General features: G+C 38.1%; 1 protein-coding gene across 1 annotated transcript in view; it reads right to left on the bottom strand.

The window, feature by feature from the left end:
* The window catches only part of CNTNAP2 (contactin associated protein 2), an 815,107-nt gene that overhangs the window by 792,807 nt on the left and 7,799 nt on the right, over positions 1-14,501 (bottom strand). The window contains exon 2 of the mRNA XM_058532231.1: positions 6,823-6,994. Within this exon, the coding sequence (XP_058388214.1) occupies positions 6,823-6,994 (172 nt within the window). The remainder of the gene's footprint in view (positions 1-6,822; positions 6,995-14,501) is intronic.

Here is a 14,501-nt window from a genome sequence, read left to right as displayed (position 1 = left end):
AATCAAGACAGTCCTGGACAAACTGGGATGAGTTACCACCTTACTCAGATCCCCAAACCTGAGCCACAGTAGTCGAGGCATACCCCAAGGCCAGTAGGAACAGTGGCCAGAGCGGTGGGCAGATGGGACAAAGGCTGACTCCTGAAGACTAAGCAGGCTAGGCACCCTCAGGGGAGCCCAGAGGCAACTTGAGTAGAACATGTGGAGAAGACCCTACTCTTCTGAGGACAGCATGTTACATAAGTTGGCAGACTCTGACTCAAGGGCCATGCTGGAGGGGTCAAGGAGGACACTTGAAATGGGACAATGGCCCAAAAAGGGAGTTTGACCTTTGACAAAGTTTGAATCTCCTATTGACTGAATATATATATTCAAGGTATCCAAATGAATGTGTTCAAATATTTATTTTTTCTGTTTTTGATTGGAAATGGGAGCTTAAAAGCAAATGAAAATCAATTTTAGAAAATAAAGACTGTTACATGTATTCTTCATCTAAGTTAGGACTGTAAATTTTAAACCTGCTTTTCTGGAAATTCATGACTCTTTCTGACTTTTAATATTAATCTACTTATTTGCTGTTCACCTTTCCAATGGAGTCAGCTTAGTTTTCAGACATCTCACACTGTATCTATCCAACCCCCATTCAAATGTTCTTATAAAAAATCGTATAAGTATTCTTTTCTTTCAAGGAAAAAAAAAATCAGACAAACTGAGTAGATGTCTTGAAAAGAAACCATTGAAGTAAAAAATAAAAACTGGGTCTGTGATTATGCACTTCGATCCAAAAATACAATGAAGACTTAATTACTAACTCAGAAATAGGATCCAGTCTATTCAAAATTTCTCAAGGGGTAATTTTGCAGGCTGTGGTTAAGCTGGGACATTCACTCTTCCTTTTCCGCTCTCAGTGCTATCTAGAATGTTGACTGATTTTGTTTCTTAACATATTTACAAGGGAGGTGACAGGAAAAGTAAAGAAGATTCTAATTCTAATGAACCACTCTTACTAGTTTTTCTAGTAGATGCTGACTCTAACAATATGAATTTGCCTTGGCCTCCAAAAAGCCATTTACTCCCCAAGTTCCAATCTCTAGGAGACATCACTGGCACGAAACTCAATATATCCTAAAATAAATTTATCATCTTTTCTTTCAAAGCCATTTCTATATTTGGGAATTTGTTCCTCTGTGTTCTATTAAAAAGATGGTATTATTTGATTTTAGAAGTGGAGGATGGGGAAAGGACAGATGCTTTTGGCTCCAAGAAAAATAAAACTTGACTCATAGTGACTTAAATAAATAAGGATTGTTTTTTTCCACATAAAAAGGAGCAAAGGTGGTTGCTGACTCTGGTTCCCTTGAGCTCTGTCTTCAGCACACAGCTCCAGGCATGATGTCTGCGAGTGCACAAGGACAGTGCAGGGGCAGGGGTGACATCTGTAGCAGGACAACAAAAGTTTCTCAGGAACATCACAGCTGACTTCTGCTTATCTCTCATTAGCCAGGTCTGTGTCCCATCGCTACTCCTGACTGATAAAGATAAATATCTCCTCGGCAGCTAAGCTATGAGCGTGGTCTTTGGATTGATATAGAAATCACAACAAGCAAAACGGACTTCACTATTACTCACGAAAAGGATAAGTTTTGCCAACCAGACACGAACACCACTTACTCAAACTCAAAATATTTTAACACCAGCTTCTTCATCTCATGCGTCCTGGATAAGAATCATAGACAAATGAATCAAACAATAACTCACATGGATTCACAAGTCCCACTATCTGTTGCAGCAACTCTCTTAGTTTACAAGTTCTGACCAATACCTGCCAGGACCCTCCTAGGACTCACTCAAGCCCACCAGTACCGTTCCCTGACTCCCGCCCTTCTCCCTCCACCAGCCTTTGCCCTCTTGCCCAACTCCCCCTGAGATGCCCCGTGGTTCTGTTGTAGTTCTCTCTTGAGGGAGGAAGTGAATAGACCTAACTTTAGTTGTAGGAGTGGTTTTGCAGGTTTTTGGCACTTAGATTTTCACACCTAGAAAGAGGATAGAGAGAAGCAGGTTGAGAATAGGAGTTGAGTCAGGTGACGACAGATACTTGCCACAAGGAACCAACAATGTAAGGGTGCTAGGAGTGGATAAAAGATGGTAATCATGCAAGGAGAAACAAAGAGGTTTTATCTACTGTGTATTTCACTGTTTTCAGAGAATATTCTAGCAACTGAGGGTTTAATGAAGGTCCTGTTCCCCAAGAGCAGAGTATCACTCAAAGGGTAAAGCTACAGGCTTCCGATGTGGGAAGAGGCTTCCTTTCTGCTGTTCCCCTTCTCCCCTTGCAGTTCTACAGCTGTTTATGGAATACAGCTAAAGAAACCAGAGGACCTCAACAGGAAAACATGGCTATCTTCAGACACAACATCTTATTGTGTAATCTGCAGATATCTGATTGTTACATCCACATATCTAACTGTCTTCTTAACATTTCCACTTAGGTGTCCAATAGACCTTTCAACTCATGCCCAACACTGAGTGCCTGAATTTTTTCCTCAACTCCCTGACCAATCTTCTCTACCACTGTCCTTCCCATCTGAGGAGAGGGTAACTCCTTCCTTCCAGTTGCTTTTTCCAAATCATTTGGGTTTATCCTTATTTCCTCTCTTCTTCTCACACCCCATATATCATCCATCAAGAAATCCTATTGGCTCTACCTTCTACATCTATTCAGAATTGACCACATCTCACTACTTCTTGTGCTAGCACCCTGATCCTAGGTCACCAGCATCTCTCACCTGGATTACTATAATAGGCTCCCTCCCTCCACCTTTCTTCCTCCCATAGCCAGAGTTATCCTTTTAAAATGTAAGCTAGATCATGTCATTGCTCTACTCAGAAACCTGCAATGGCTCCTGAGTTCCCTCAGAATAAAAGCCAAATCCTTACAATAACCTAGAGGTCTCCAAGACCTGGCCTCCTCTCCCATGACTATGCTCCTTGTACTTCCCAACTTGCTGACACCAGATCATGCCAGGCAGCCTAGTTGCATTGACTATTCTCTCTGCCTGTAATGCTCTTTCCCAAAATTAGCCAAATTTTATTATCTCTTTCAGGTCCTCTTTTCAATGAGGCTAACTCTGACCAATCTATTTAAACTGCAACCCAACACTTCAACCTCTCGGAATACCAGCCTTCCTCGCTTTGCTCTACTTTTTTCTTTTTATCCATAGCGCTTATTCCTTCTAACTTACTGCGATATTTATTTTTTCTTCCTCCCCTTCCCCCAGAAAGTGAGCTTCACAAGTACAAGTATCTTTGCCTGTTTTGTTCAATGATTTACCCTAAGTGCCTAGAACAGTGGCTGGCATGATGAATGCACTCAGAAAACACTATTGAATGAATAATTCTGTAGCTTGGCTTGCTTGCTCTTTCCTTGATTTAGTGCTGTTTTCAGAAAGCAAACAAGTAAACAAAACAAGCCACATGTAAATCCACACACAAAGAAAGAAAAATAAGTTCAAATCATAGAGTATTCCAGTATGACACACAGCAAAATTCCTTTAGAATCATCTTCCCCAAACCATTTCCCTAAGTTCTACTCATCAGATCATTGCAGCTGCTCCTATTATCTCTAAACATTTTATCAAAATCAAGCCAGTGGTAGCTTTTATGTTTTTTTATCCTACATTCTCATTTATCTTTTTTTTTTCTTCAAAAATAGCTCTCAAATCAATCAGGCTGAAATTTGAAAAGAGAAAAGTAAGAAAGAGCCAGTGTAGGCTTACTCTGAGAGATTTTAGGTAGTTTGAAAACAAAATGGTAGCAATCAGGCAGTTGCAAAGTTTCAGTTAGTGAGCGAAAAAATTAAACCAGAGACGGGCTAGGGATGTATCATTAAAGTGTTATCTCATGGGTCACGACTACTTGAGGACAGGCTAGAACCACTGGTACTCTCAGATGGAAAGACAGATTAGGGTGAAATCATCAGTGTGCCTCAATGGTTTGAATAAGGTGAATATAGTCTCATATCATGTATACAAAAATATAACACTTCACAGATTAAGATTTTGAACTGGGAACATTTTAGGTAAATAAAGGAATCTGCTATTTCATACATTGGTAATTAATGTACAGAAGTCTTTGTCCTCAAAAAAATAGGACAAGCAGAAAATAGATTCCATAATGGATTTAGGAAATTTGTGGAGATGTGTCAGAGATGACTACTTCCCCATGGCTGCTCTTCGGCATTATCATTCTAGAGGATAAGTAAGACATATTCCTTGGTCTGTCAGCTACAGGACACTTGGCAAACTGGACAATGGGACTGATCCATTTTGGCAAAAAAATATTTTTTATATTCCCGGCTCTGTCAAAAATTGAAATTTGCATTCCGTGTTCTCCATCTTCTCTGTGTTGTTCTCACCAGGAATGCCATTTTCCACTTGCTTCATTTCCCAAAATCTCATTCATTTGTTTGGGGTCAATTTAACTCCTATTCTCTCCATGAGAGTAAACATTAAAATCTCAACATTTCACCTGTACTTCTTTGGTAGCAAACAATTTAAATATAATTCCCAGGAAACACACTGTATGAAGTGAAACAGCAACATCACCCTAAAATCTGGCCTATTTACAAAAGCTGAATGAACTAACTTGGGTATTATTATCAGAAATTATTGTATCATTAAAGCTACTGACATGGAAAATGGATGATGTGCTAAAATATCTCAATATACTGTATAACTATTACTAAGATGGAAAATCTGTATGGAAAACAATTATTGAACTTTATGAATAAACATCTAATATAAGAGCATATGACTTTAAAACATTCATCTCTTAGTTTTTCTGATTATTGCTACCACTTGCTTTAGGCAGAAATAATAGCTATTACACTATTGATGGTTCAAAAATTAGGAGTATATTTCTATTAAAATTGTTCGATGTTCGGTTTAAATATAAACTATTTAGACTTTCAAGACAAGTATTTGCATATATGTAATAGAAATAGGCACTATGCTGTGTCACCAAGTCTTATTATAAACATATTAAGGCTTTAAAAAGTTACATTCTATAGCCATCATTAATTATAATTTACCATTCACACGAATACTATTTTATTAAGATTACATGGAAGTAAACTTACTTCATTATAGATGATTTTATATACTTTTAAGACTCATTCTATGTCTTTGAATGACTTCCTCAAGGAAGTCTTAAATAAGATTCTTAAATAAGATTATTAGAAACTTAAGATCTATACTTTGTTGCGGGCAGATTGAGACTTATAGAACTTTTTTTTTTTTTTTTGGTGAGGAAGATTAGCCCTGACCTAACATCTGTTGCCAATCCTCTTTTTGCTGAGGAAGATTGGCCCTGGGCTAACACCCATGCCCATCTTCCTATACTTTATATGGGATCCCTGCCACAGCATGGCTTGACAAGTGGTGCATAGGTCGGCACCCAGGATCCGAACCCACGAACCCCCGGGCCACCAAAGCAGAGAGTGCGAACTTAACTGCTACACTACTGGGCCAGCCCCTAAGACTTATAGAAGTTTTGTCTTCCAAAATATAAAATTAATGAAACTGTTTTTCAGAATACGTCAGCCTTCTCATAAAAGATTCAAAAATAGTTTAGAAAATCACCTAAGTTCCACAGATTAAATTCAACTCATAGTTAGATATAGTCTGTTTATGAACAAAACATTTCAAAATGAAACTATTTCATCTTAGAATGAAAGGTAGTTTTTAGAAGCATATTAAGGTAGTATATGTAAAGCTGTCATAATATTTCACATAAAAGTTGTATCTTTCCCCTGTGCAAGAAGTCAACTAAGTTTTTATAAAAAGCTCCTGCCCAGGTTTGCAAAAACTAATAAAGATCAGATTTTGCAATATTTTAGTATGTGTGTTTTAAAAGCAGACTCGATTACATTAAATATTCTCCTTCAGTGAATCTCCCTACTACCCAACAATACTTTTCATGTTTCTTTCCTCTTAGGAAGGGGCTTTAGAAGGGACAACATGCTGAGGATGAGTCATGACCAAGACAAGGAGAGAAGGGACATTTCTGCTTGTGGGCATAGGAAGCAAAACTAAAAATAAACTGAGTTCCTTTATAACTCGGCTGTTGCTTGCAAAACTGTTTGCATAACGCTCACATCCACTGAGGGAGGTCGATGGACTAAGGTGACATCACAGATTGTTCTATCATATGTACCCATGTTCTGATCTAAATGTCACTGCTGATAGAACAAATATACTACCATTGTTGGTAGTGCTGTGTGGTTGATTTGACTCCTAGCGAACCTGTGTAGAGCGGAGAGGAAGCTTGCTAGGTCTTTTGCACCGTCCTCTCTCCTTCGGGTGATTCGGGCGCTACGTCAGACGATGCTCCCCTGCTGTTCACAGGCTTTTCACCGCCAGCTCTTCTGGAGGCGAACGGCCAGATTCTTCTTCCTAGTCTGCTCTGCTGAAACCTGTCCACCATGGGTGACCCTGCTGGTGGTTAAAATACCAGTAGCACAGCTTTCGGCATCACAGCAACACGCAGCCGCCACAATATGACAACCGACAGAAACAAAGGTGTGGTTCCCTGACTGGAAGCAAACCAGGGTTGCAGCCGTGAGGGCACCAGATCGTAACCACTAGACCACCAGGGCTGGCTACCATAGGCATGGCAAATGGCTCCTCCCACCTTACTCCTTTTAAGGGGTGGGGTGTGTGTGTGTGTGTGTGTGTGTGTGTGGGTGTGTTTCACTCATCCCACAACAAAAACATGAATTTGGAAAGTCTGGACAATTGGAGGTAGGATGAAAAGACTGCTTACCTGTCTATGATGGCGCACATGTCAATGCTGACATTCGCAAAACTTCCTGGCCTCCTTTGTGTCACTTCGTATAAATTTACAAGTTGATCATCCACTTGAATGAGCTGCATGCATCCTTGGAATGAAGGCTGAAGGACAGAGTGACTTGAGTTATTCATCTGGTTCAGAAAACCTGTGGGAGAGAAGAAATGAGAGTGTTAAATTCTGTGTACAGCATGCTTCACTAAAATTCCTCTGGGTATTTTCCCTGACCACAGCCGTCGTATTCAACTACTGTGTTTTGTTGATTCTAGCTGATGTCGTAGTCAATGGAGAAGAATGAAGTCTTTTGAGAAAGCGATATTATTTCAGAAGAAGGCTGAACCTGGGTGAATATGTCTCTAGGGTCTACCATCTCTCCTATTTTCTCTTTTGACACCTTTCTCACTCTGTCACATCTCTCTGTCCCTCTGCCATTGAAGTCTCACTGCTATACTTCCTCACCTGACCGTATCTTCAAAGATTACAAAGTTAACACTTTAGACTTTTCCCAACTACCCAACTGCCTTCCTTTTATACCTTCAATATCTACTTGTATTTTCTTAATTCCCTAGAGGCCTGTTATCAGATGTCAAGAAGCTAAACTTACCGTTACCAATTAAGGTGGATTCCTTTTATGGATTAATGTCTAACTCAATCCAAAGAGACATTTGCATTAGAAATGATTTCTCAGTTTATAAAATCCAAAGAAACATTATGAAGAGATAAATTTAGTCATAAGGGTCAGCCACCTGCTCTGAATACCCATCTTATATAAGGTACCTAATATGATACAGGAAGTATAAATGATAAGAAATGAAACTAAAAATAAAAAAGAATGAATAACAAGACAAAAAAGAGAGCAAACGCTACTGGTTCTGTTAGGGAATAGAATATACATATACCAATTTTGAAATCAGACATTAAAAATTTTATTGCAAAATAACTTTAAAATAGCACCACTAATCAATTACCATTATGCCTTTTGAATAGAAATAATTCTTATTATGCATAGAAAATTTGTAGGCCATAGGAAATAGTATTTCTCGATCCCATTAAGTATCTCCAGAAAGTCTCCAAAAACATCTATTTTTCATATTGTTCCCCACACGAAATTCACCTATCAGAACAAAGTTAAACTGTACAAAGTTGTCGGCTTAAAAATCTGAAGTTATTCACATTCAGTTCAGTCTAATATTATATCTATAGCAAAAAACAATTGATACAGAATGGGTTGGGACCAAGATGTGCCGTTAATTAGATAAAACAGAATTTTAAACAAACGTTTTTTAAAAAAAATTGATCATTAAATGATTTCTAAAAACTTCTTCTTGGTCTTCTGTTTGACCAGTAAGAGTAGTTTAGGACAATAGAAACCTCCTTTCTCCCGCTATTAATGGGTTACAATATTTAAAGCCTAATAATCATCATTTGAATCCCCTTTAAGGGTTAATCACAGAGGTGTATATCATTTTCCACCAACAGAGTACTATGTAAAAATAGGATTATACTTAATTTCTTGACTTAAAAATGAAATATAAGACTTTGTTTCAATGTCAAACATATGGCTTATACATATATTTTTTTCTAAGTCACATTTTTTTTCATTTGCATTGACTTAGTCCCCTCAGAAAATTGCTGATCTTGGATAAGTAGTCTATTTAGGCTAGTTGTACGCATACATATGATTTTCAATCTGTTTAATCAAGATAAAATTGAATGGAGTTCAATGTCTAAACTTAGCAGAGAGAAAACAGCCAGCTGTAACTTTATTGACTATCTTTAACGAGACGTCATTTGGTTCTGTTTTTTGAATCCTTGAGTCTCTAAATATCCACGCTAGCTTTGAAATATTCCAAAATGAGTAGATCCATTTGTGAGAACAAGACCTTCTCTGAAGCAAGGCAGCTGCGTAACACACAGATCACTAAGGATTGGGTATAACTAGGTTCATAAAACAAGACTTCATCAGTCACTCATAACAATGTTCGGTTTGGCCCTCATGAATTTTGGAGTTTGAAATTGTCAAGTCTTTTCATTTTTCTACATGAGATACATTCTAGAAGATAATTGTAGGACAAACTACTATGTCCATTGAAAATTTAGGGTTTTTTCCTCTCCTTGTATTATCTTTAACATTTCCAACAGGGACCCCACTAATCCCTGCCTCCTGGTATTCACACCTTTTGTAGTCCCCTTCCACACCGCATTAAGGCTGACCTCTGTGGTCCATCGAAAACAGTGCAAGTGGCGGCAGTGTGTGGTCTCCAAGGCCAGTAGTCAGCTTAGTGTCTGAGATTGGTAACTCTGAAAAATCAGTCATCATGCCCTGAGGAAGCTTGTGGAGAGGCCCATGAGAGATAATAAATCATGGTTTTAAGCTATTAAATTTTGGGGTGATTTGTTATGCAACAATAAATAGCTAAGAAAGAATTTGGTACTGGGAGAGAACTGTAACAAAAACCTAAAATATGTCAGTGACTTGGGGACTGGGATGTCCAAGTAAATTGTATGGGCTTTAAAATGACTGTTAGCAGAATCTGATGGCTCTTGAGGAGGTTGTCAGTAATGGCTTAAAGGAAGATGAGGAAAAATATTATTGGAAATGGGAGAAACCTGCATCCTTGCTATGTTGCAGTAAAAAGTTTAGCAACACTGTCGCCTGTGATAATGTGGAAAGAAAATTTGTACTTAATAAATTGTGTAATCTAGCTAAAGAGATTTCCAGGCAGAGTATTGAAGGTGCTGGCTGGCATCTTCTTTCTGCTTATAGTAAAAAGGGGAAAAGAAGAGAGAAAAGCTAAAGAAAAACTGTTATATATGAAGAAGCCAAGATTGATGGATTTGAAAATAAAATGTTTTCTCAATTCCAGTCTCTCCAGGTGGAAACAATGCAAAAATTAAGAACACACTTCCAGGCAATGATCAACTACCAGTAAAACATAATCTAAAGATGACAATGAGGTGTGACTGTAAAAACCATGTTAAGACCTCCAAAATGTATTAGGTGTGCCTCAAAGAACAGTTCAGTCAGACAAAAGAAACTTTAGGCAGCTTACTGGTGTGTCTTACACATCCTCTGAGTTAAACAATAGGGATTTTAATACTCTTAAGGCATTTTTCCCTTAGCATGTCAGCAGAAGCCCAATGTCAAAAAGCTCATCTTTACGAGATTGTGGATGTAGCTTTTGTGTAATGGAGTAAACCTGAAAAACATTCACAGGAAGCCCACAATTTTGTGAGTGAATTGTACTAATGGTAACAGCACCAGCTTGGATTAAAAGGGCCAGAGATGGTACAAAATGAAAGAGATCTTTATACCCTAAATTTCTACAGGCAGAAAAATACACAGCTGTAAACACAGGCTACCTTTTATGAAGAAGGGAAGTATGAATTAGAGTGGTAGAACTGAGAACCCAGAAGGCAGGGCCCAGAGCCACGGAGAATCATTTCTAAGAAACAGTAGCACTGAGTCCTAATAACATGTCCCTGACTGATTTTAGAACTGCTATGGACCAGTTACTTCTGCATGCCTCTTATCTTTCCCCTTTTGAACCAGAGAGTCTAAAGTGGTACTTTATGCCTAGCCTACCATTGTATGTTGCATTTGTGGGTGGCATAAAACTTGTTCACAGGTCTTTAGATGAGAAGCTATATTTGAGTAACTGTACCTGAATGGCTTCCTTTGCTCTTGGACTCCCCCAGGAGCTTCATTTTGGTATGAACCTAACTTAGATGATGAGTTACTGGATTTTGAGCAGATGCTCTAATGGGATGAAACTTTGGAGGGCCTTTGGGAGGAGATGAGTGTTACTTTTCATGTGGAAGAGACACGAATCTTTGTGTCTCAGAGGGTGAACTCTGGTAACCAACCTCCAAGACAGCCATAAATCTTAATTTCCCAATATTCATACCCTTGTGTAGTCCCTTCCTAAGCTGAATCAGTGCTGACCTGTGCGACAAATAGAACAATACAGAAGTGACAGTGTGTATGTGACTTCCAAGGCTTAGCACTAAAAGGCGTTAGAGGCTTCACCTTGATCTCTTGGATGATGTGCTCTGGGGAAGCCAGTCCCTGTGCCATGAGGAACCTCAAGTAGTCTGGTGGAGAGGCACCCATGCGGAGAGGAACTAAGACCTACCACTAACAGCCAGCAGCACTTTGCTAGCCATATCAGTAAGCCATCTTAGAGTGGAGCCTCCAATCCTAGTCAAGCCTTTAGATGACTGAGGCCCCAGGAAACAAATTAACTGAAACCTTATAATAAATTTCAAGCCAGAGTTTCCCAGCCATGTTACTCCTAAATTATTGGCACACAGAAAAGTAAGAGATAATAAATTATTACTGTGTTGAGCCACTAAATTTTGAGGAAGTTTGTTATGTAGCAATAGATAACTAATACAGATTATAACTAAGAAATTCTGCATCACTTTCTCAAATAGTTTTTAAAATTTAGAAACCAAAGATTAACAAAAAAATTAGCCTGCAGAGCAGAGTAACTGGTAGGATCTTGACCATTCCCTTGGTTAGCAATGGGTTAAAGATGTTAGGTCTCTGATACTGAAATTCCTGGTGCTCTAACTCCCTTTGAAATGGAGGTGAACACAATATTTATTTTGCATATTTGTTCCCTTTATGTACAAATACAATTTCAATAAAAATACTAGTGTATTAGTGCCTGTGATGTTTTCAGTGATTACTTTAAAGCTCAGGAATTAACATACTTAGTAGATTAATAGCAGGATTGTTCAGAGATATAAATTTGCAGCTGGAATTTTTAGGGTCAGAAATGAATAGATATAAAATGGATAGCGTGAAACATAATTAAAATTTGCCAAGTTAGTAGAAAAATTATATAGAATAAAGAGATAAATTTTTTGTTGGCTTAGAGCTTTAAATGTATTATATCTATAAATATGGAACAAAAAAACGTAATATTTATACTTTGGTTGTTACTGGATTCTACAGTCCGACAATGTGTTATAATACCACAGTGAATTGTAATCTTGTCAGTCTCAATTGCATCTCACTATCAGTAAACTCGGAAACTTTCCCCTTTTACAGCGTCATTATAATTATGTTACCTAACTGGCATGTTTGAGATTTCCGTTTCAAGACTTAGCATATAAAAACTTCATACCTGATTTGAAGTCCACTTGGTATTTTATTATTCTTGCTGACAAAAGGAACACATGAATTTTCAAAGTTTTAAAATTTTAACTCAGACATACATCAGTGAAAAACATGCTGATACTTGTTTTGACATCAAAATGCCAATCTAAATTGTTGTAAGTTATTATGTTAACCTTATGAGACAGAACAAGCAAACAATAGGCAACAGGGTGGAAAATTTTACACGTCTAAAACCACATGTACACAAGATTTCTCTATTTATATTTATTGGGAAGTTCAGGAGGTTGGAGAGAGGCTGGTGCAGTGCTGTAAGGAGGCTAGAAACCATTTAGTGTGTTCCTTTCAATATAATCTTAGAAGATTGTGCAAAGTGTCTACTAATCTCTACTGTTGACCCAACCTTCCTGAATAATTCAGCCTCGAGAGGACTGGGGTCCAAGCAAGCAGGGTGTTAGAGCCGGGCCAGAAGTGAGCCCAGTGGAAGCTGGCACCTGCACGGTGAGGACAGCGGTGCAGCATACTCACCCAGCACGGCTGGGAAATTGACTACAATACAGATTGATTGAACAAATAAATAAGTATATTGAAGATAGTGGGAGCCAGGTTCTCATAGTCAGACAAGTAGGGTACAAATGGAAAGACGGATATATTGAATGAATCTTGTGGATTTGGATTGAAATTTAATGCATAGGTGTGAACTTATGGTTTTCAGAATATATAGATAGATATGGAAGTAAATCTAGATGGAATTGTGTGTATGCCTAATATACAGATGATTCCTACCATCTGCTGACGGTGGTCTGGGAGCAGGGTCACCCCAGAAGCAATGAGTACCCCTGTAGCACATATCTTAGTTTCTCTACTGAATAAAACTGAGACTCCTTGGAGAAATGGATGATTCCAGGCCTGGCTCAGGGAAAGTACAATATGAACCTGGAATATTCTGCTGCACTGGAAAATAAAGTGCTCAAAGAATGATGGGGTCATGTCAGAATGGCACAGGAGTCAGCCCAAAGTGGGATTCTGCTGCTCAAAGCTGGGAAAATTTGAGTGCAAAATAAATAATCTGAGCATCAAAAAGATATTTTGAGCATCAAAAGGAAGGAAGGAAGGAAGGAAGGAAGGAAGGAAGGAAGGAAGGAAGGAAGGAAGGAAGGAAGGAAGGAAGGAAGGAAGGAAGGAAAGAAGGAAGGAAGGAAGGAAGGAAGGAAAGAAAGAAAAAAAGATATAGATACTATCTCACTGAATAAAATAGGAATCCATGAGTTCAGCTGGATAAAAATGAGTTAATAAATGGGGAGAATAGAAAGTTCTTCCCATAGTAATATGCTAACTAATAAATGTAAAAGGCACATTGAAATTAGAAAGTCACCATTTGGCGACCATCATAGTAGTAATTAATTCAGGCAAGAAATAGCAGTTGATGCTCAAATGAGTGGGTGAAAGTTGGACAAGAAACATAGTCTCAAAGTATCTCCCTAAAAACATTTATTAATTTCAAAGGAGAAAGTAGTCACTTTACAGTGGAGAAACCTGATGGACATCTTTGTAATCGAGTGATCATAGTCATCACTACCAGTAATGGGACCTACTGACATTGTGGGCCACCTGATAAGATGCAATGAGAAGAATACAACATCGCCAGGTGGTACTGATGTCAAAAATATGTAACTTAGGTCCAATCATAAGGAACCATCAGAAAAATGCAAATTGAGGGGATCTCCAGGAATAAGGTTGTAAAAGTCAAGAAAGAGCTGAGGATCTGATTCCAACTGGCGGAGACTGGAGAGGCCGGAATCAGGGTGCAAAGTGTGATGCCAGATTGGGTTTTTTTGTTATAAAGCAAATAACTGGACAATTGGCAAAACTTGAAAGAGGTCTCTAGATGAAGGTTATATTGATGACCTTTGCACATTTCTTGCAAAATTTTTTTCCAGTTTTAAAATAAAAACTATTTTTAAAGAGTTTATGTTCCATCTGACCTGAAATGGTGCTTTACGTTAAAAATTCTGCCATTCAAGAACTCTATTTTAGATTTAATTATTATTTCCCAATTAAATGAAATTATTGTGTCTCCATTTCCCCATGTCACATGTATTCTTTACTTCACCTTAATCTGCATTCAATGCCCATTGATTTTCAATGAAACTGCTCTTCCTAATGTCAGTGTGATTAAGGGACATCTTTCAGCCTTTGACTAGACCTCTCAGTAACAATTGGTACTTGATCTTCATATGTTTATATGCTATGTTATCAAACCAGGATGATTTTTGTGGCCTTAAAAGACTGAATATTCTGAGTCCTGCCTCCCATCCTAACTGCAATTCATATCCCTCTTAGCCAGATTTAGACCTGGAGAGATCCTAAAAATATTAGGATACATGCAACCACTCAATGCTCTGCCCAAAATTTAAAAAATTAAAACAATATTAATTAAACCATTAAATAAGTGTAAGAAAATTCTACGAAAGTTTGATTTTTTTCCCCACAATATGTACTTCATGCTTCAAGGAAATTTATCACATTT

The sequence above is a fragment of the Diceros bicornis genome, chromosome 3, assembly GCF_020826845.1.
Source record: "Diceros bicornis minor isolate mBicDic1 chromosome 3, mDicBic1.mat.cur, whole genome shotgun sequence".
NCBI classification, from domain to species: domain Eukaryota; kingdom Metazoa; phylum Chordata; class Mammalia; order Perissodactyla; family Rhinocerotidae; genus Diceros; species Diceros bicornis.
This window is presented reverse-complemented; position numbering and strand designations above follow the sequence as displayed.